This window comes from Myiozetetes cayanensis, unplaced genomic scaffold (genome assembly GCF_022539395.1).
Source record: "Myiozetetes cayanensis isolate MyiCay16 unplaced genomic scaffold, myiCay2020 scf6-25, whole genome shotgun sequence".
Taxonomy (NCBI): Eukaryota; Metazoa; Chordata; class Aves; order Passeriformes; family Tyrannidae; genus Myiozetetes; species Myiozetetes cayanensis.
In genome coordinates this window covers 34,578,822-34,601,050 of record NW_026087853.1, presented here as the reverse complement: position 1 = coordinate 34,601,050, position 22,229 = coordinate 34,578,822, and the positions used below count along the sequence as shown (strand labels likewise).

Genomic DNA, 22,229 nt, shown 5'->3' with positions numbered 1-22,229 from the left:
CTGACGTGCTGACTATAATAGTCCTTGCAGCACCTGAACTTGGTAGCTGAAACCTACCCAAGTACATCTTTCTGAGGAACTCCAATCACTGCATCCACTGCAGAATAGGCATACCCTAAATAGAATATTTTCCAAATGGAGTCCTTACCATTGTCTTTTGTGAACCATGCCTAACACATTCTAGGCTCTTCTGGAATACAAACAATAATCAGATGCCCATAATTCATTAAGTCTTGATTTATTTTCATAAATGCAGTTATTATAACAATGCACGCAGTCTTAATCCTTTTGCAACCAAACCACCCATCTTCGTGACAACCGAGTAGCACAGTACCCTCAGAAAGAAGCTCACAGAGTGCATAAAAATTTCTAGCTGACATTTATTGAAGATAGCATAGAAAAATATCCATCACCATTATTTACGTCATTAATGTATATATGTATGGTCCCTGGTTCAATATAGTTCTGAGAGAGGAAGGAAGATAAAATTAATTAATTGTTATGGAGAGAAAGTAGTTCTTGGATTCCTCAAGGTGTCTTCCTAGACTGAGATAGCCAACACAAGTTTAGTCCAACAGGCTGGCAAGTGTGGTACTGACCATAGGAAGGCATTGATCATAGAGAGGAAATGAAGATGTAGAGTTGGAAGCTAAAAGACTACTTGTTTAAACAGGGTTGTAAAGTAGTGTTAACAGTGAATATTGAATGGGATGTTGATATGGAACTGAAATATTCTCAGGACATGTAGTGCTGGAGTGAAGGCTGGAAACAGGGAAAGGAGGTTGGTAGCTCCTAAGCTAAAGATGAAAGCAAAGCAAAGGGGCTACTACACAAGACCCTCTGAGATGGACAAGGAGAAAGTGACAATGGTAATGAGGCAGAAAATACATAGAAGGAGGTTTTGTAAGGGCAATTTAAAAAACCAACCAACCAACCAACTAACCAACCAAAAAAACCTGCGAAAGAGGACCCCGATACTACCATAGCCAGCTCACTGATTAGGGAACTGCACAGTGTCAATTGTATCTTAAAGGACACATAGGTCCCAAACCAATCTAGGAAGGCATAGAAAGAGTTTTCAATGTGAATTCTGGATTGTACCTAAACAATAGTTATCTCTGAAATCAGAAAGGCATGTGATGCTCTGTATTCCCCAGTGATTTCAGCAGTTAAATAAGGCCAGCTGTTCTTCATAAAATCTTCGAAGTTTCAGCCCTTCAACTAATCACAACCCTGGCTATTTCAGTTCTCCTCCAAAGATGTCCTTCTTCTTACAGGAAGGTTAGCACAAGACTTTCTAAAGAATGTCCTGAAACACGTGCTCACGCGCAAACCATGTACCAAAATAAGACAGCCTCAATGTGAAAGGTGAATAAAGGGTGTTTTATTTCAGGCCCTAAATTCAGACTTTTCTGTGTTTAATCGTATAAGCCATCTCCTCAGGTACCTTTCTACTGCTCCATACTAAAGGATCTTAGAAAACACACATAGTTTTCTGAGTTGTCCTCTGCTAACTCTGATTCACAGATGGGAACAGGAGAAAAAAGGAAGTGACGTGCTGCTTGAGCAGCTAATAAGGGAGAAGAAAGGCTATGTAGATTGTGCACCAATCCTCAACCTATTCCCTTTTGTAGCACTTAATTAGTTGAAATTTTTGCAGGGACAATTTTTGCTCTTTCATAAAAACAGTATAAAATTTAAGTATAATAATATATATTAGGAAATTTTAAAGAAAATACAGGATTCTGGCATTGAAGTTAAAAAGTAAAAGTGAGGAATGTGACAGAACAGGAACGGAACTGAAATCTGATTTGCTTCACTTTGCATCTCTTCCCTTTGCCCAGGCACCCCACAGTTTTGTGGGCTGGGTATTTATTTCTTTAATATGTAATGGTGCTTGGAATAACATCGTATGTATGTGGTAAGGTCATAAATGATGAGTGTAGGCTGCTGAAACAAGGGCCAGAGAGAACTTTGCCATTTACTTCAGAAGCATTACCACTGGGCTTTCTTAGCTATTGCTTTTATTGAACAAAATCTCTCTGTTAATACTCTTGCTAGTATGGTGTAGACAAGCTCTGAGATGGCCATTTGTTTCAGCTGAATGTGTTATTAGAATCCCCTCCCCACATTGTTTTGCCTTGGAGATTTTACATTAGTTATTCATTTTGAGTTCTATTTTGCCATTTTACAGACCTCAGCTTAGACTCTTGATTGAAGACAGAGACTCAGTTTGCTGCCTACTGATGCATGGAGCAAATGAGAAATGCACCCAAAGAGTCACTGAATCTGGGCTGAGATGTTCTCTCCTGCCTACTTTCCTTTTTTTGGTTAATTCTTACAATGATATTTTGAGATGGGCCCTGAAATTATAGTATAAATACCATAAAACTATGGAGCTTTCAAAGCCTGGCTGCTCATGCAATTTTCCTCTGCCCCATGGCAGAGGCATTCATGGCATTCAGTTTTACTGAATCAATTCCTCAAGCAAACATTGAATTGACCCCACTGGGAGTCATCTTATTATAAAAGGTCCAAAATCTGCCCAGTGTCTTTTGTGCCGAAACATATGTAGATGTTTCCAATACACACGCATTTCATACTCTCTGGTTTTTTGTTTTTTCTTATTTACATGAAATTTGTAGCTATGAGTATATGTAAAGTATGAGGCACATACATGTGTTTATGCTGGCATGGGGTTGTTTTCACAAACCCTCACAGTGCAGCAATTCAGCCAGACTGAATTTTTGCTGACTGAGCCATTACAATAAACCCTACCAATCTTTGTTCTCCTTTGCCAGGTATCTACCAATGTTGAAAAAACCCCCAACCTATATAAATACCACAGAATACCAAAATTGGGTCAGAACTATTTTCATGTCCCTGTCTGTATTTCCATGAGTGCTAATGTATTTCCATGAGTGCTAAGTTTCCAATTTCAGAGAAGACAAGTTGTAATAACATCTAGAAAAAACCCCAACTGTTGGGATTTCAAGTTCTGATAGCCCTGTTAAGCGGATGCTGCCAGTTCATATCTTTGACTTATTCTTTTAGTCACTGGCAGCTTCTAGGATTTTGGACCTTTGTATAGTCCAGAACTGATATGAAAGATGTGGGGAAGACATGGGGGGGGGGAAGGCACTGACATTTTGTGGAAATAAAGAGATTATTTTATTTGCTATCTAATCCTGTTCAGGAGCTTAGCAGCATGTAACTTAGTCAATTCATGGAATAAATGCAATGCAAAATGCAATCTTTCATTCTTTCCAGGAGTTATCACATTGCTGCTACCCCATGGGTATTGTTCAGACTTCTGAAAATGTCTTTTGTGCCATGCTGCATACGCTTGTGGCTCCCTGCAAATAATTCATAATATAGCAAGGTAATCAGTGCAGGATTTCATAAGCAAAGGTCTTACCCTCAATGAAAAGACAGTTACCTAAGATGAATGATGAAGGTCATCTAATGTTGTTCACAATAAGAAAGATTGACTGGTTCGGTGCCTTTCTCTTGGATATGCTCTTTCATATCCTATTTGTTTGTTTGTATTAATTTATGGCTTCTATGATCAGTTGAAACTGAGTCTGTTGAGTTACATTTTCAGAGAACAAGGCAATCAGTGTTGGAAGTTTGGTTTGTGCTGCTTCTGTTTTTTCTCTGAAAACTTGCTTTTGTTGTCTGTTTGAGTTTGTTTAGTTTTACTTTGTATTGCCTTTCCCTCTGCAGTCAGCCCTGCCCTCGTGGACTCCAGTATCCTTCAAGCAAGACATTTCAGAAGAAGACCAAGAGAAGCCAGGATGCTTTGATACTTCTTTCCTTGCCCTGACTCTTCCATACCCGTGTTCCATCTGGCACAGGAGCCTGGACTGTGGGAAGTTGGCTGCCAACTGTTGAGAGAAGTCCTGGGGATGCCCTACGCTGGTGCAATACAAAGAAGTTTTTTGAAGTCTTGATTTCACTTTCTTTTAAGTGTGTGTATAAACCCAGGTCAAACTGGAATTGATCTACAGTAGAACTGACTGAAAAACAAAAAGAACTGAAAAAGACAACTATTTTATTTATTTCAATATTTAAGAAAGAAAAGAAGTGCTAAAGTTGCACAGTATTTTTGTTTGAAATACATTTTACTTCAAATTTTAAATGCAATTTTGTGAAGACATGAAATTTTAAAAAGCACTTACTGTAAAATAAAGACTGAATATTTACTTTAAGGAGAAAACTTTTTTTAAGTAATGAAAATAAAGGTCAACTCTGCTCTCTCTTGCTTTAAAGAAGCCATTCATACATGTGCTGTGTATCTTTGTTTTTTGAAAATTGGATGTGGTAAGTGAAGACTGTTCTGGTTTACTTTCTCCTTAATCATATTATCCTGTTAGATGCTTAAAACTTACTTTGCTGTACTGTGTTAGGCACAAATCTAAACAAAATCTGTTGGAGTAGCAAAGACCAGGCTCAGTGGCTGAATTATTTTGTTACCAGATTTTGTGTCTGTTTCAAAGGACTGTCTTCTCCCAATAGGATTGATGTGTCTCTTCTGCATGTTAAAAGAGGTTTGCTCTTGAGCAACTCTGAGAAATACTTCTGCTGAAAGAGGGGTTTAAAAAATGAAAGCAACTCCGTTAATTTTGTTATTATTTTTTGCTTTGGTAATTCCACAGCTTATTGTGATTTGGCTGTAAAGGAAGCATCTCAATGTTAAGTGCTCTTGGCATGGATCTTTCTGTCAAGGATGATGCCATGTGTAGAAAACTTGTTTACTTTAGCCCTTCCTAAAGTGGTAGAGGACTTTGAAAAGTGTACAGGTGCACCCATACATTAGCAGTAAGCAACAGGGGTTACTCAGCTGCAGAAGAATGTGAGTTCCCACAGCTGCAATCCTAAATTGTCCTGTGAGGCAGCAGTGAGGGATGTTGTTAGGCATTTTCTCAGTGAAAAAAAAAAGGTGTCCTGCTTCATACAAGCACTGGAGGGTTTTGTTGGCTGCCAAATCTGCTCACAAAGGATAGCACGGCACTGATAGTGTCATGTGTGATGTAGTGTAGCAGAGATGCAGGATAGCCTTGTGTCCTAGAAGAGGATTGGACTTGGCTCTAAGATTAGCTTCTACTCTGTAACAGGGGTGCCAGATCTCTGACACCCCTCTTGCAGAGGGGAGGCAAACTGAGGGCAAACCATACCAACAGGTATTAGTATAGACCACCAGGGTATAGACAGAAAAAAATTAGCTTTGTTAATGTGGCTTATGTCAGCTTTCAGAGTGAAAAAACTATGTCTACAAAAATTCATCCTGGCTAGGTGAGGCTGACAGAAAGCTTGATCCTGCATCATGTTTCTTGCACACCTAGAACTCAAACTCACCTCAGTGAGAAGTTTCCACCTGTCAGTAGCAGCAGATTTTGTACTCTTCTCCCTCCCCCTTCTCCTGTTTCCTCCCAGATTAATACATAGGGCCAAAAATAGTCACGTAAGATGGCCGGTAGACCTGAATCCTGCTCCAGCTAAATTAAATGACAAAATTTGTTTCCTCATTAGGCTCTTTAGCAGGATGGGTTTGTTCTGTTTGTTTTGTTGGTTTCTGAACTTGCGGTGGTGAACTGCCTCTAGAGGAAAAAAAAAAAAAGAAACCAATTTTAATTTCATCAAAATATAAGACGCACAACTGCAATGAAGATTTTTAAACTGTAGGGTCTCTGTTCAGTTTGTGTAATATTCCTTCCAAATAAAAGTTCTGCTTCTAATGTCCCTACTGTATATTCCTCTGTAAATACTACTTTATTGACCCAATTCCACAAGGTCTTTATTAGTACAAATAATCTTCTTTTAAAAAGACATTGTTGAGTATTTGTACATATACTTTTCTAAACTCTCCGTTGTTTATAATGATCTCTTTGAAGATTAAAATAAAACTTTCTCCTCTATTAATTTTGTTTCCCTTCTCCATTTTGTAAATTATTACTTTTGTCCCCAGATTTTCTTTTTATTTCTTAATGAGCCATTACATTAACCAAGAATTATCTTCATTTTTGTCTTTACTTTCTCTTCTCCATTCATTGGACTGCAGAAACTGGTCCTGTTGCTTGCCATAGTGAAGATAGGCAGGAAATCAAAAAGTGCTTTTGTGTAGGACTCATTTTAAGAGGTTTTTCTATCATTTGGTGATAATAGAGGATCTTCCTGAAAGTGTTTGTATTTTAATAGCTTTCTTCATGAGATTAATAGAGATGCATTAAGTTAATTTCGATGCAAAAGTAGAGTCTTAAATTATATACCTGTTTGTATAGATTTTAGTGACACTGCTTAAAGATTCCTGCCCCTACCTATGCTGTTTCTAATCCAGTCACTGGAGTAACTGGAAACTGTGCTTCCCTTTTCTGCATTTCACAGTGATGACATGAATCTTCCCTTTCCCTTTGCATATATTAGATTAATGGCATGGTTGTACAGAATGGAAAGAGAAAGAGGAAATACTGCTTCAGATTAGATGCCATCTTTTCAGGAAACTCTGTGTGACCTCTTCCCTAATATGCTTTGCTGTTATTTTTTATGAAGCTCTGTTGTAGAGATGGGCTCCTACCTGCCTGATTTTTAAAATCCTTGTATGATAGAGTGTTTTTCTTTGCAACAGAGAATTAACTCTTCTTGGTCATCTTTTATAGCCTTTCCCTATAAAGTTTTATTTTTCACGTGTAATTTCAATTTCCATTATTGTTTTGTTTCTTCACTCTTTCTTCAGGTGCCTATGACTTGAAAACTTCACTACTTGCCTTCAGACCTTATCTTTACCTGTGCAAGGCCTTTGGCCAATTCACAGAAGTAATTTGTATTATTTGATTATTTGCAACCTGTAGTAACTGATTTTGAATCCCCATCCCAATACTCTCTACAATTTAATAATGTCAAAGCATGAATATATGCAATCTCTTGTTTCACCAGTTAGCATTTATACTCAGTCTACACGTATGTTTATTTACTTGATTGGACAGAGGCATCATGCGTACTGCAGTAATTAACTTTTCTCAAGATACAGACTAGAATTACAAGAAATTCTTTCTCCCTTCTCATGTCAGCAGACTCTTGTCAAGAAAGTAATCTAAAAGGTTCATACCAATTTTTGTTTTCTTTTTCATTGGAGGAAGGAGGAAACAAAAAGGCAGTTTCAGCTACCTTTGCTGTCCTCAGTCACTGTGGCTCTTGGGAACCTGTTTGAGTTCTAATAGAACAGCTCACGGACTCCTTACTGGAGTGTCCTTAGGTGTTCTGTGGCTGGGCACTGGGGCCCAGAGGCAGCTGAAAGGATGGGGTAGGGCACTATCTGTATTTCTGAGCCATGCTGAGAAGGTAGCTATGATAGTCTTCTTAGAGCGCACATTGAGTGATGGGATTGATGGCTTTAAAGCCTCTCCTAGCAAGTTCCAATTTCCTTTCTGTGATTTGATCTCAGATATTCTTACAACAATCTGAGCTGCTGGCCTGCAGAACTATTTTCTTTTCTGTAAGGATTTCATGGGGGGCAAGTGATTTTTTTTTTCCTACCCAAAATCAGAGAAAGAAAGGGAGGATACGTGATGGATGGATGGATGGATGGATGGATGGATGGATGGATGGATGGATGGATGGATGGATGGATGGATGGAAGGAAGGAAGAAAGGAAGAATGGAAGAAAGGAAGAAAGGAAGAAAGGAAAAGGCATCAGTGCACTTTTCTTGTTCAGTAGGTCATCTCCCATTCTCAGTTATCATTTTCATTGTGTCTAGTGTGAGGGATGCACTTTTTTTTCTTTTTCTTTTTTATAAGCCACAGGCCTGGAAATAGAAATGTTCTAAACAAAATTTTAATTTTGCAGAAATTATCTAAACGGAAAAAAATACTGCTGTTCCCTAAGCCCCTGAGCAGATTTATGCTGTTATAAATAAATCTTATTTTCCCATTTAGAGAATGTTTCTTGCCAGTGAGAGTGAGGCATGGCAGCAGGAGTGAGTAAGAATGTCTGTTAACATTGTGGAAGTAAATGGGTACCCCCAAAAACAAGGTTTCTCTGGGCTGAGACTGAGATGAAGGCTGGCAAAGCTGAGGGCTGGGATCCTGAGTTCTCTGGATGGAACAGAACCAGCATCAGCTAATTTGCTTTAACCTGAACTAGAATATTGCACTGGTTTAAGATTTATTCCAAACTTTTGCCTGGAATCAGATAAAAATTTGCATACTGGATCTGTGAGCCCTGCTTTTACTGAGATCCATCATCCTACTGATGATAAAAAAACCCCAGAACACTTTCTCTCTGAAACCAAACTTTTAATGTTCATTAGCAATGCCACAGACTTCTCTGTATCCCGCCCCATCCCTGGCGTTGAAGATGGATGAGTAGGACCTCAACTACATAAAGCATGTATAGCAGAGTACACAAGCAATGACTACTCCCCTTAGCTTTGCCTGGGTTTGTCCAAATAGTAGCTTGATGTTTCTAAGATCTCCACTAGCCCTTGGAAATTATTTTATAAAGATTGTGTTTTGTTTGCTGCACTAGAGCTGGACACTTGCCACAGTTAAGTCCTATCTTTGATTTTAATGACGTAAGATGAGAGCCATCCATCGGTGGCATCTTAATTTCACCAGTATATTTTTTAAGACCTGAGTGCATTTTCTGCTGTTTCAACAAAGGCTCTTGCTGTGTGTCTTAGACTATCTCATCTGCTGTTTCATGTTTTGTCTTTGCAGCCTGTAATTCCTCATGATTCCATGGTGGGTGGACCATGGTAGGAGAAGGATGGTCGTTTACCTTTAAAAAACCACATATTTCTGGAGCATAGTGTTGTGGCTAACACCGCCACCCATAATGAGAAACAATTTTGCTTAATGTTGCCTCAGACAACTGTGGTAACTTTAAATGACCTACAAACCAACAATGGCACTGCCATTGGAAAAGGCAATACACTGAACATTGAAGCTGGGCAGTGGGCTGAAGCCCTTGGAATTTCTGTGGCCTGCCTCAGAGAGACAATGTCTTAATGCTGAGTTGTTTGGGTTTTTTCGGAGTGGGGTTTCATTTCTCAGTGCTATTCACCTTCCATAATCAATTCTCAGTAAGACCTAGCTTATATCTAGGTTTGTACACGTTAAGAGTAATTTTTTACTTGGTCTGAAGCCCCTTCTCATTAAATTTCTTCAGTCTGTTTCTGTTAAGCATCCTTGTGTTGGTGACTTCATTGTGGACTGGAGGAAATGAATGAACATGACCAAATCTTTCCAATACAGCCTCCCTTTTGAAACAGATTAGAGATTTTAAATAATGCTGGAGATACTTTAGTCAAGCATTGCTGAAGACTTAGCTTGATAATTTGCATCTTTGTCGTTAGCCAACAGCTATTAGCTTCTTCATATGATGATTTCAGGAATCAGTATTGAGGCCAGCTCTTCAAGGTGAGAGGAAGTCATTGGACGGGAAATAGTGGAAAGATCTATTGTCACTAAAGGGCTACTTTTATTTTAGTGTAGGCCAGTGTGACGTAGCTTTCAAGTTCATGTAGTACTTTGTGCAGTGGAGTTTACATGGAGTGGTTTTTCAGCCTATCTTTGAGAAATAAATTTTCTTATTGGTACAAATCATAGTTGCTTCACATCAGTGCTCTGCTGGGAGTTCTGGCTTTAATATGTAAAACAATACTAGAGTTTTTCCAGCCCATTCCCCAGGCTTAACAACTTGTTTTATAGTGTGGTGCATTCTGCAGTTGATTCTGGCTCTTAAGTCTTATCTGTTGCTGGCATATCTGGACTTAAACTTCTTAAAGAACAGGTCCCAGTTCTTCTCAGGTCTTTCCATACTGTGTCTCTGAATGTGTCCATCAGCCTGGAGGCTTAGAAGAGTTCTTAACTGTCCATAAACTCTCTCTAGGTTGAATTTAGATTGCTGTTGTACTCTTCTAACATCCAGATAGTCCTTCATCTGGAGAAGGGGACCTTTCCTGAGTTAGAGAGCTTTATTTCCCTTGCAAGGCAAGGTCAGCCTCTTCATTAACTAGCTCCCCAAGACCCCTTCCTCACTTCCATTAAGGGTGAGATTTTGAAAGTACGTAGTGAGCTGAAAGAAAAAAGTCGAGATGAATTTCCTGAGGACATCCATACCCTTTATATTCCTCTATGACTGTTTACATATTTTCGAGTCTGGCATTGTGTGAAGAAGAACTAGTCCCCATTAGGCTCGAGTGCAGCTATCACGGAACTAGCTAATTTCTTGTATAATCTGATGTGATACTTAGCTCTTATGAAGTATTGGTTCTGTAGGTTAGAGCAGCACAATTCACTTGTTACAGGTTAAGCAATGGCCTGCACTTTGACTTGGCTAATCTGGAGTGGAAGGTCTGGTGAGCCCTGAGGAAAGAGATCACAGATTTTATTCTGGTGGTTTTCCACTAAAAAACAAATTTAAAAAGCCTACTGTTTTCATCTCTGGCAGCATTTTATAAATGGACATTTACTCAAAAAGGCCATTGAAATAAGTGTACTGAAAAGGACCATGGTGAGGTTCTTCTCCTCCTTCAAAATGAAACGTGTTCTCTTTTTCTCAATGAAATGACCCTTTTCCACTGCCAAATGTGTACAGGTCTGAATGAAACATTTAATTTGTAACTATTTTTTTAACTTTCTTAAAAATAATTCCATCAAGTTCCCTTTTGAATCAAGGTACTGCTCCAAAATGGAAGTCCAACTTTTTGTTTGTGAGACACTGGCACAAAATGACTCACCCTTTCTAAAAAATCAGTTTTTTCCCTCTGCCACCTCTTAACCCTTCCTCCCCTCCCACTTGTTTTTGACTGAAAGTACTTTGTTCAAATGCACTCCTTCACTCAGATGTTTAGATCACCCTGAAATTGCATTTTTTAGAGAGTAAACAAAGACATTTCGCTCCCTCCTACGGCACTCATATTGATGCTTTGCAGAGTGCAGTTATAGCTCTTACTTCCCTCTGGACATTGATGTTGCTGGGACTTTGATAAAGAAGTGAAAACTGGCTGCCTTATTGATGAAAGCTCCATTGGCACTTCAAAATTCCCAACTAAACAGGAATAAAATCAGTAGACTATGAGATTTTCCCAGCTTCTGACACTGCATTACAAACAGTGGAGAGTGTGCATGAAGATCATTGCCCATTTGGCAGCTGAAAGGATTTCTTTAACTTAACAAGGGACTGAAGTAACTTGCTCCAAATTCGTTTTGTTTCTGTTGAATGAGGCAGTTATGTCTGAACATACATTAGCAACAGTGTAAATTATGCTTGTGTGAGAAAGACAGACCTCTTGCATTTTCAGAATGTTCACATCAGTTATCAACCGTTTACCCATCATGTGCTGAATTTCTTTACCTAGATGATACGTTACCTCATGTAACAGCAATGAGGTCACTGTGTATAAAATGGCATGGTGTCTTCTGCATAGTTAAGTTTCTTTAATATTAAAATGATGGAATTCAAATAATTTCTCTGGAGTTTGCCATTTGATTTGAAATTTCTGGAACTGTGCTGGCAGTCTAGAGTCATTCCTTAATCTTTCTAGTGAGAAACTTAGTCCAGAGATTAGTAATACTCTCTCCTTTCTCCCTTTCCTTTCCCCTAATTCATCACTGTAAACCCAGCCTATCCTGTTTCCAACTGACAGTTGATTTTATGGGATGGCTGTTTCATGGCTCATGGGTGAAATCACCTCTGAAGTTCTTCTCACAGTCCTTGATGCTTGAGGAGGACCACAGTGGTGCAGTGGGGGTTGTCTTGATGCTCTCTGAACTGACCGGGTGAACATGGCCTTTTTTAAATGAAGAGGTGTCCATGTCACAACAAATTGTATGTGTTGCACTTTCCCTCATAATCCCAGCTGAGAAGCCCTTGTTAGAGTGCTCTGGGGAAATGTGTCCCATCCACTGCTGCCACTGGACCAGGTTAGACACACTTTGTGTGAAAACACTGGAGTCTTTCTGAATGTTCCTTTGATATCATGGGAGCACTAGGCAGCACTGGGCATCCCTACAGGCATGCTGCCATCTGTCTGGCTGTGATAGTGGGGCAGTTTAACACCAGAAACTCTGGGGAAGGACCAGGTATTTGGATAGCAAATGTGTGTTCAAGCAGGTAGCAGAGTACCTGTTATATTAAAGGGAGGGGAGGAGGGGCAGAGCTGATATCTTATTTTGGGGGAGAAGGGGATGTTTACAAAGGCAATGGCACTGGTGGAAGGCTATTCAGGCTGCCATTTCCCTAGCATTTTAAATACCACCCCACTCCTCTCATTATAGCTGGAGATTTTGGCTCTCCCGGGGGAGGAGATGTTCTAAATGGGTTGCCAGGGAGGTGGATTTAATGCACTAGGAAGAGCTGGCTTCACCAAGTTAAAAAGCAAAACAAAACCCAATCCTCCATTCCTATTTTTAGTGTTTATGACCAAGTATTTTTGCTTGGTTGCTCATTTTGAAAGGGTTTAGTGAGCCTGCCAGTTGATTGAAAGCTCTGTGGTGTGTGAGCTGGCCTGGCTGGGGAGCCTGCAGTGCATAGCGACGAGGTCGGAGCTGTGCCGGAGGTTTTTTTCCACTGTAGTTTGTTGAAGGGTAACGAAAATGTCCCTGGGGCAAAGGGGATGTTGGCTTTCCAGGTTGTGGTGATTCATCTTGTCTGGATAAGCAGACTATCTCCCACTCTTGCATTTTCATCTCCATGTACCTCAGCCCTACTTCTCTGTGCATCCAAATACAAAACCTGCCCCTCAGTGCATGGGCAGCCTTGCTGGGTGGCTCCCACGGCCGACCCCTACGAGCTGTACGGCCTGGCAGCATTAGCATTCCGTGCCTGTCCTCCTGGCCAGTTCATGTTCTATAAATGGGTTTATTCTCGTTATTAGGAGCTATGTCCCTGGCATATGGAGCCCGTGTGGTGCCTGCAGGCAGGTTTCCTTCCTGTTGGTGTTGGTAAGCAGCCCAAGTGCCTCCTGGCAATTAGCAGATCGTTACCCATAATGCAGCACTCAGCAATGCAGCCTGGTGGTTTTTCTGGAGGTCACTCTGACCTAATTCACCCCCAGGAATTGTACAGCGCTGGCATGACTTACCAGTGCATTAACAAGCTGATGCTTCAGTACAAGGTTATTTGAGTGCTTCTACATTATTTTTCCTAGGCAAGAAATAGCCATTTTGTTTAGCAGCCAACAGTGGTTAATGGGGGCCAGTCTGGAAGAAGAGGGAGATGAGTGCTGGCTGGTTTTGAGATGAGACATGGGGCATATGGCATCTCCTTTGGCTTTATTGTTGGGGGCTGTTTCTGATACCCTAGGTTGCAAATGCACAGGGCTAACAGCATCTTTGCAATGAATTGAGCAGTGTGTGTCAGGTGTGTCTGAATCCCCACTGCTTGGCCTTAGAGAGGAAGACAGAGGAATGGGACTGTGCCCCAGATCTGTCCGAGCCCAAATCCCTGGGAGATATGGAAATAGAAATGCAGATTTCAGCTTGTCCCAGGCAGTTTTGGAGGGGCAGATGTGCCTGGACAAAGGGGGACACACAGAGCAGCAGACACCCTGGCAGGGCTTGTCCTCCTCTGGCAAACCTGAGCACAGAGATGCAGCAGCATCAGCCCTAATCGGCATGTTCTCCCTGTGGTGATTGGTCTGCACCAGAGTTAATTATCAGAAGTTTTTAGAGGCTTTTAAAATCTGTAACTTCTGTTTTTTCATTTCTCCCTGCTAAGATATGTAGGACTGGATTGTGCATGCTGAGGAAGGGGCGGTGGGTACACAGGGAGAGGCACACACAGATCTATTGCAGTAAAATTGTTTTAAAACATTTCTCAAGTAGCCTTTGTGTAAGATGTGTGGCATCTACTACCAAGGGGATGGTGTGTGGAGAATGATTTCACTGACAAACCATTAGGAAACCCATAATAACTCACTCCTGGCTTCCCTCTTTGCATGCTTTGGAGGTCACCCCTGAATCCCACCCAGCTCCTCTCGCCGCTATGTGCCAGACGGAGTTCTGCTGCCTTGTCAGTGGCTAATCTCCCTGGGTGCATGTGGGTCTGTGTATGCACAGATCCTTCATTTTGTTTATGCACATGAGCAGCCTGAGCCAAGCTTTGCTCTCCATGTGCTCTTTGTAACCCAGATTCCTTGTCCTAGCTGATGCTCTTGGTGCTTAAGAATGTTTCAGAGAAAATTATATGGCACTGTATAGTTAAATCTGGGCATGAGCTGAGCTGGTAGGTGGGTGGAGTTTCCTCAGGCACTTAAATTTTCAGGGGAGTGCTTGGAGATGAGGGGTGTTTCAGCAGGAGCTCACTGACTCTGCTCCCCATGCCCTTTGGTGTTTGTATGGCTAAAGGAACAGCAGGGCAGTGCAGGAGAGTGAGCTGCAAGTGTCACCTGCCACACACCACCATTTTCTAACTTTCTCAAAATCTCTGGCTTTAACTGCTTTCAAACACAGGTTTGTCCTGCTTTCAGTTCCCACTGACTCCAATTACACCTGCCAAACTGCAACTGCGACTGAACCACTTTCTTTTGCATGGGGTTTTTGTTTGTCCCTTGGGTGAACAATTAAAGCAGGCTCTCTTCTACTGGTGCCGAATATTTGAGCAAGGGCTTGTAATTTATGTCACTTCTTCCACTGGAACTGGCAGTACTGAGAAGCAAACCACCTCCTCCAGAGTGCAGCTGGCTGCCAGTCACAGTGCTAATGCAGCAGAGTGCCCCTTTACTTTCTGCAGGCTCAGTTTAAGCTCTGTCCATGCTGGTGAGAACAACTACAGGGCCAGAAAATGAAATAATAGGAACTATAAGCTCTTCTACAGCTGAATGGTTTCAGAGATCCATCAGTTATTAGAGGCATTAATTCTTCCATAATTACTGGCACATTGTGACATATTAGAATAGAGGAGAGTTGGTCTCTAACCAAATCAGACCAACCAGACTATTCACTGAAGCCACTGAGTCCTTTCGGACTCACTTCTTTAGCGGAGTTGGCAGTGCTGGAACACACTGGGAGAAACAGCCAGGTTTTTTCACTTCCATCAAGACATAGAAATTCGTAGTTTATTTCATCTCCTGTCTAATAGTAATACAACCCAATGGTGCCTATGAGTGAGATTTCCTTTTTTGTTTGTTTGTGTTTTTCTTAAGAAGCTGGATTCAACTGGGCCCTTTGCTGAACTGGTTGAGACAAGAGTCCTTCACCTGCAGACTCCGACATCTACCCCTGCCCTGGTCACTAGAAAAGCCATTATATTTTCCTGCTAATGAAATACTCCTGCTTTTCCATATCACAGAGATAGAGTGGCAGGTGGTGCCTTGGATCCTCCCCCCACAAACATGGGCTTCTGTTCATGAGTACCTCCATTTTAGCAGGCAAGCATATATCTCTACACCTTAGCACCGTCACACTGCAAGATGGAAAGGGCCAGAAAAATGCCAAGAACTCCCTATCCTTATCCCTTAGGAATGTCTAGTCATTTTCTGAGCATTGAGCTCCTTGAACCTGGGATTCTGGCAGAGCCAAGCCTTTTGGTGTGTTTGGGTTGTTTGAGTTTTTAAGGGCCTTTTCTAATCCGTCTGTTGTTGACACTGCATGTCTATAAGCATGCCTTCCTAGACAGACAAATGAGGGCTAAATTTTTATATCATAACCATAAAATCATATCACTTATTAGAATTACAAATTTCCTTTCTTTTGTATGTATATAATGGTAATAATTCTGTCTAATGATGGGAGTGGTCACAGCAATCCTTATTCTTAGCAGGAGGAAATCATGCCATTTCTTTGCATGTAAAACTTCCATTATTTGGATGAGATTCCTGTGACATAGGTCATTATATCTGTAATACGTATTTATAGTTGTTTAAAGACCTGAGTAGTTTATGGAATAAATTCTGATGCAATATAGCCAGGAGCCCGGTGAATTTTCATCATGCTATTGATTAAAAAGCCCACCATAGTGAAGATAAGGGAAAGAATTGGAAAGTAGGTCAAAATTCCTTTTACTCTGTATAAATAATTTCACATTTGTTTTAAAAAAATAATCTTTACTTATTTTTTTTCTTCAAGATAATCTCTGCCTTTGTTTCAAAAAGGTTATTGATTGGACTGTTAACTTAAATAGTCTGTGGCGGGTGTGACAGAGCACATGACTGCAATTAATCTTGTGATGCAGAATCCATTATTGAAAAAGCACTAATGAGCCATTCTAAGGCCTTCACTGGTCACAGAGTGCCTGGGAGCAGCAGATTGCTCCTGTCCTTTAATGTCAGTTTTGGTCTTCAGTGTTATACAGCCAGTGTAAGCAGAAGAGATTTTTAGATTTTTTTAGGATATTTATTTTAAAATTATCTCTCCCATTGTCCTGCAATTGCACTAGGTGTAGGAGACAAGAATTGGTCTCTGAATGTCCTCACCTCCCCAGTCCTCTGAGCAGATGTCTGGTGAACATAGTGTACAATGAAAACCAGTGGCATGTGAAACATGGATGTCACTATAAAATATGGTCTCAGTTGCAGAGTTCAGATCCAGAGGAGAGTTTTGACAAAGACGAGAGGGCTTTCAAACCTGATCTACAGTTTAAAATATTGTTTTAAGACAAAGGGATGAGCTGTTGGAAACCTCACTGCAAGTTTTATTGCCTATGTTGTTTACAGCTATTGCAGCATAGCAAAAGTTTAGGTAGAGAATAGTTATGGTAGATTAGAAACTGTCAGTGTTAACATATTGCCTTCTCCTTCAACAGAACTGCTCCCGGGGTGTGTTTTAGAGGTCTGTCTATTGACTTTGGTGACACCATAAATATGTGTTACTTCTTCCTCTTATTAGATCTGTGGAGCTGATGATACCTACTTGTGAGAGTGATCCAGGGTTTCCCAGGGCTGAGCCACCACCTGAATTATTAACTGAGTTCCAGCTGCAGATTCTTTGCTGCACACCTTTACCATAGCAAATGCTGTTTATCACAAGTTTAGGTGAAATAAGACTGTTTCTTCATCTTAATCATAAAGTGATGAACTTAAGCAAGAAAACTTTCAGCTCTCTGGCTTGTGCACTACCATAGTGTCCAGTAACTTGAACCATATTTTGTACTACTCTTTGTGTAAAAGAAAGTTGTTTGTGGGCTGAATTAGCCTTTAAAAAAAAACCAAAACAAAACAACACCAAAAAATAAAAAGAGGAATTTGAATTTACCTATTCTAACTTGCCACATGCAGCTACAGAGGGCTTTGTGTTTAGGTATTCTGACACAGAGGGAATGCTAAGAAATTCTGTGACATGGAGCAGGGATGATGTTCACTAACATTGCCTCAGGAAGTCTTGGATGTGTGAATTTTCTCATAGGATGTAAAACACTGGGTTCTGAACAAAAGTAGCAGGAATATAGAGAGATTATGAAGAAGGAGAGCAGGGAGGGAACGAAAAAGAATTTTAATGTATCTATTGGTGTGCTTGCCATACGTTACAGTGCCTCATCATGCTGCTGGCATAAGTAAAAATAGTGATTCCAATGACATTAGATTAGGGTCATGGTACTACAAGGGATGTTGCTTAATGCAAAAAAGGATCTGACTTAGAGGCCTAAGAAAGACATGTCCACGAGATATTCTTTTTGCCTTACACATGGCATAAGCCCTGGACTAATAGAGAGCAATCTGCAGCTATTCAGACACTACTCTTGTAGTTACATTACTGGGAGACAGAGTCTAATGGAGTGAATAAACTGGTATATTTTTGCAAAATATTTCTTCATTGCTAGTAAAAAGAAACCACTGTGGCCCTTGCTCTACTATTAATATTTTCTAAGGAATCCTCAGTCCACAAGTCCTCTTTTAGTCTCGTGGTAGGTGAGGTTCTTAAGAAGTGCTCTGCAAAATAGGATGGATCACTCCAAGGATGAGGCATTATTGATACAACACATGCAGCGCAGCAGAATTGCAGAGGTGTTTTTGAGGCAAATGAGTAACAAAGAAGTCAAGACTGATAACTGGAAGAGAGCGGGAATGGCTGCAAAGGGACATGTGACCTTTATGTCGTGTCAGAAAAGGGGGTCTTTAACTGGAGTCTCTGCAATGAGAAATGTGTGTACATAGGCAAATGAGCATGTGAAGATGTGTATACATTTAGCTGTGATTTATTTCCATAAGTTTGGTTCCATTCTTTCTGTTTCTTTTCAAATGTGAATCGAGCTATTTAACTCTGATTAGCTCACCTTTCTGTATGAGTTGCTTTTTGTGATATATTCCAGGAATGAACAACATTTCTGGAAGCAACTCTGATGCTGGGATGAATTCCTCCCAATGTGTAGTGTGGCCCATTTGTTCTATTTACTGGTATTGGAATAAGGTTTGCATTCAATGTAAATCAGATCTGGAGGAATATATCAGTGTCATGTCAGGTTCTGCTAGCTTGATAGTATCAGAAATTATATAAGGTCCTCTCAGGAAGAAAAAGTATTCTGTCAAATCTTCTTTTGCATAGTTGCTGTTTCAAGCTCCCCAGAACTTTAGTTTGGACTTGGTTCAGTATAAATCTCAGTAAAATCTGACACTTGTCTCGTGCTGACATTTCAAGGGCTCCAAAACCCGGTGATCTTCTTAGCCCATCTGAGCTCATCAGTATTGTCAAGACATTTCTTTATTCAAAGGCTTAAGAGTCATAGGAGCAATGTCATTGATCCTTTCCTCCTTAAATATCTCCTTTATTTTCTGTTCTATTTCCTTAATAACTTATGTATACACATTTCTTTGCTGGACAGGCTTAGTTTTCATATCAAAACCATGGAAATATGACTGGGGAACAAAAATCCTTATTACAGCATTTGGTAGTACCATGGACACATAAAGGAAATATATTGCCCTCAGCATTATTGCCTTACCCAGCAATGCTCAGCAACTGTTTGCTTCACTAGCTAGAAAATACAGAAACTTCTTGTAGGGTGGTGATGGGCGGTGTGACGACACAGCAAAATACTCCTGATAGGTCTGGTAATGAAGATGGCACATCTGTGCCCACATCTACCATAGACATGCCTTTTTTTCTTACTGGAGAAGCAGCCTTTCTTTCTCCACTCTTAAAAAGGCACTTAGGCCAGTGGAAGTGGAAAAGATTTTTTCATACCCATTGGCTGTAGTCTAAGAACAGCACATTGGCTGGAGATGAAAAAACCCTGTAAACCTGACAGTGTGAGTTTCTAGGAGGAGGCAGTAGTGATGGATGTGCATACCTGTATTTCTAGTGTTTCTGTAGATGAGCAGTTGACTATCCCTGTAATGACTGCACAGTGTTAATGCTTTCATGTGTCAGAGAGAGATGCCAAATATGTGGCTTTCCACCAGTAGCTTAATTGCAGGTGATTTAGGCAATGTCTCAGCCTGATAGGGGTGGTTTGGGAGTACAGTACTTTATTTCAGCGGTGTATTTTTCTTGTTTTGTTTTGCAGAAGGAACACTGATCCTACCTTTGGTTTGTTTGTTTGTTTGTATTTTCCCCTCCAGAAAGCCCATTGCTGACCCTGCTACTGTGATACCGCTGTTTTGCAAAGCTGGAGTTGACACGCATGTAGGGGCGGGGGTTGTAACTCTGGCAATTCGTCCTTCCCAATTAGATGTGACTGTTCTGCTAGCTTTCCCTTCTTTATTCCTTTCATTTAGTTCATTGTGGGAGTTGGCTTGGGTTTTTTTTTCCTTTTGGTTTCTTGTTTTGATCCTGGAAGGTTAGCTGTGCAATTTGGTTTCTTCTGTGCCAACCAACTTTAGTGGCAGAGCTCTTAAAAAAATTCAAAGCTATATCCCTCCATCCTGTCTTGCATCTTCTCTGTACACCACTGCTTCCATTTAAGCAAAGTTTACAGAATTGCTCCACCCATTTGGACACTCGGAAGGGAAGCTGTGAAATGGAGAATAACCTCATTTCCACCAGGTCCTTCGTTCCAGTTGAAACAACGCTAATTGAAACTGTAGTCCAATTTCTATTAAAACAGATGGTCTCTCTCTGAAATCGGGTTTGTTTCTGATTTCATCCTTTCTCTTGCTTTCTTTCAAAAAAAAAAAAAAAAAAAAGACAAACCAAAAAGCAAACCCACAAAAAACAACTCAAAGCCAAACCATTTTTAAGAGCTCTGAATAAAAATGCTTTGCCAATGGGGAATGGGTGGAGATGACTCTGATTTTCTCTTGTGCCCGGCAGCGAAAGGGTTAATGCCTGCTTTCCTCTTTGGTATCTGTTAGTTGCAGCCCATGTTGTGATCAGTCCATGTCCATGTGTGTTTTGTTCCCAAAGTTAATACCGGTTAATTGACAAGCAATAAGTGAGCCTTAACAATGACAGTTGTTTCCGATCTTCCTCAGGACACCCGACCTGCCTGCAGTTCACCACAAACATGACTGAGGCTGTTAAAACCTATCAGTGGCAATGCATTGAGTGCAAATCCTGCAGCCTTTGTGGGACCTCTGAGAACGATGTGAGTTCATTTATCTTTTCATGCAAATAAGCATCTGCAATCTGCTGCCATGCCCACCCTTGAGGAGCGTGTGGCAGTGGTGTGGGTCGTTGTTTTGCCGCTACTTTCACGCATCTCCAAGGAAGAGCCACCCCTAAGAGCAGAGATGGGCTTCTCCCAAGTGTCCCCATTCAGCCATTGGTCTGAATTTACCACAGGTATCATATAGGGCCACTTAAGGTGGCGATACTTGCAGTTTGTATGCTTATTCAATAGAAATTAACTGGGGGCCATAAACTCCTGTTGCAGGGAATTTCAAGAGAGTATTCTTTTCAATATGGTAGTCAGAAGTAGATGTGAATATGTGATAACCCAAGCATGTTTCTTCTGTCCATGATTTTCCTTACTTTCTTGGCATGGTTTTTTTACAAGACTAAGTAAACATGAAAGCATTTGAACTGGGATGGTTAGGCCTCACCTAATCACCTATTCCAGTGATTTCCAAACTATGAGCCAGAGCCTGCAGCTGAGCAACATCTCTCTGTGGGGTTTTCAGTTAAAATCTGATGCTAAGGGTCTTTCATGGCCTGTGAGAAACTGGGAGAACTGACAGTGACTGGAGAACTTTGGAGGCAACTAGCTAACACTGCATTCCTTATAGCAGAATACATTTGAAACCTGAGATTTTGTTTTTGCTTTAGCAATAAAGAAGGAAATCTGAAGCCAGGGAGCTGTTCTGCCTTAAGAATCATGGGATACTTCAAAGCAGCTTTTTTCACCCAAAATATATGAAAGAGCTGCAGACCACATGGTGTGGTCATGTTATTCCCATCTGTTTCACAAAGAATTTACTCAGCTGAGTTTTGGAGAATTGTGTAAGTAAAAGGTTTTTTCTGAAGGGATGAGATCCAACGCATGGTCCCACTGGAGCCCAGCAAAGCCTGTCCTCTTCAGACAGTGTATGCCCAGCCTAACAGCTCTTTTACTCCTGCATCATGAGGCCACCTTGGAAGCAAGTCCTCCACTTCTCATAATGATTTTCTAGTTTCTCAGAAGCTGAACTGCCTTTGTGATTAGAAGGGCTTTCTGCAGCCTCTCCGATATATGGTGGTTGATCGTGGATGCACAAATGTGATGCTTGTAGCCTTTTACACTCCCAGCAGTCTCTTAGTCTCTGTATTGCAGCTCTGCATTCCTAGCTGAGCGCTGCTGGTTACCATTCTTATGTTTTCATCTTGGCAAGAGACTAATTTGACATCATTTTATCTCTTCTCCTCTCTTTGTCTTCCTGTTTCCCTACTGTCTCTTCAACAAACGTGCCTCAGGACCAGCTGCTCTTCTGTGATGACTGTGACCGTGGCTATCACATGTATTGCTTGAATCCACCAGTCTTTGAGCCCCCAGAAGGTAACATATGTTGGAAGTCTGCTTTGAAAATCACAATGAAGTCCTTGTGGAGAAGGGAAGAATTTTAGAAAGGTGATCTGGGCCATGCAGGGTTAAGGAAGCAGTAGCAAAGCAGAGACAGTTAGCCCTGGAAAGAAAGAAAATTAAGATGTGAAGGTCTAGTGTGGTCTGTGACATCCTATTCAATCTTGCTGGGTCTTTACCTCCTCTTCCAGGACATGAGTCTTTTGTGGGTCATGGGTACCTTGGGATGTCCCACATGTCATTACCTCAATTTAGTCAACTGAATTGAGCTCCTGTGAATTGTGATTTTGGAATTTCTAAGAAGTCCAAGTTCCAGAGAGAAAGCCCCAGACAGGGAGGCCCTCTCGGGAGCACCTGA

At 40.9% G+C, this 22,229-nt stretch overlaps 1 protein-coding gene across 9 annotated transcripts in view; it reads left to right on the top strand.

The window, feature by feature from the left end:
* Positions 1 to 22,229, top strand: part of DPF3 (double PHD fingers 3) — a 172,938-nt gene that overhangs the window by 134,989 nt on the left and 15,720 nt on the right. For 4 of the 9 annotated variants that reach the window (XM_050337222.1, XM_050337226.1, XM_050337223.1 and 1 more), the window contains 2 exons: positions 20,349 to 20,461; positions 21,766 to 21,847. In XM_050337222.1, coding sequence (XP_050193179.1) covers positions 20,349 to 20,461; positions 21,766 to 21,847 — 195 coding nt within the window. Of the gene's footprint in view, positions 1 to 3,726; positions 5,923 to 19,441; positions 19,465 to 20,348; positions 20,462 to 21,765; positions 21,848 to 22,229 lie in introns of those variants that run through there. The other 5 variants (XR_007631658.1, XR_007631657.1, XR_007631654.1 and 2 more) reach the window with 3 other exon arrangements.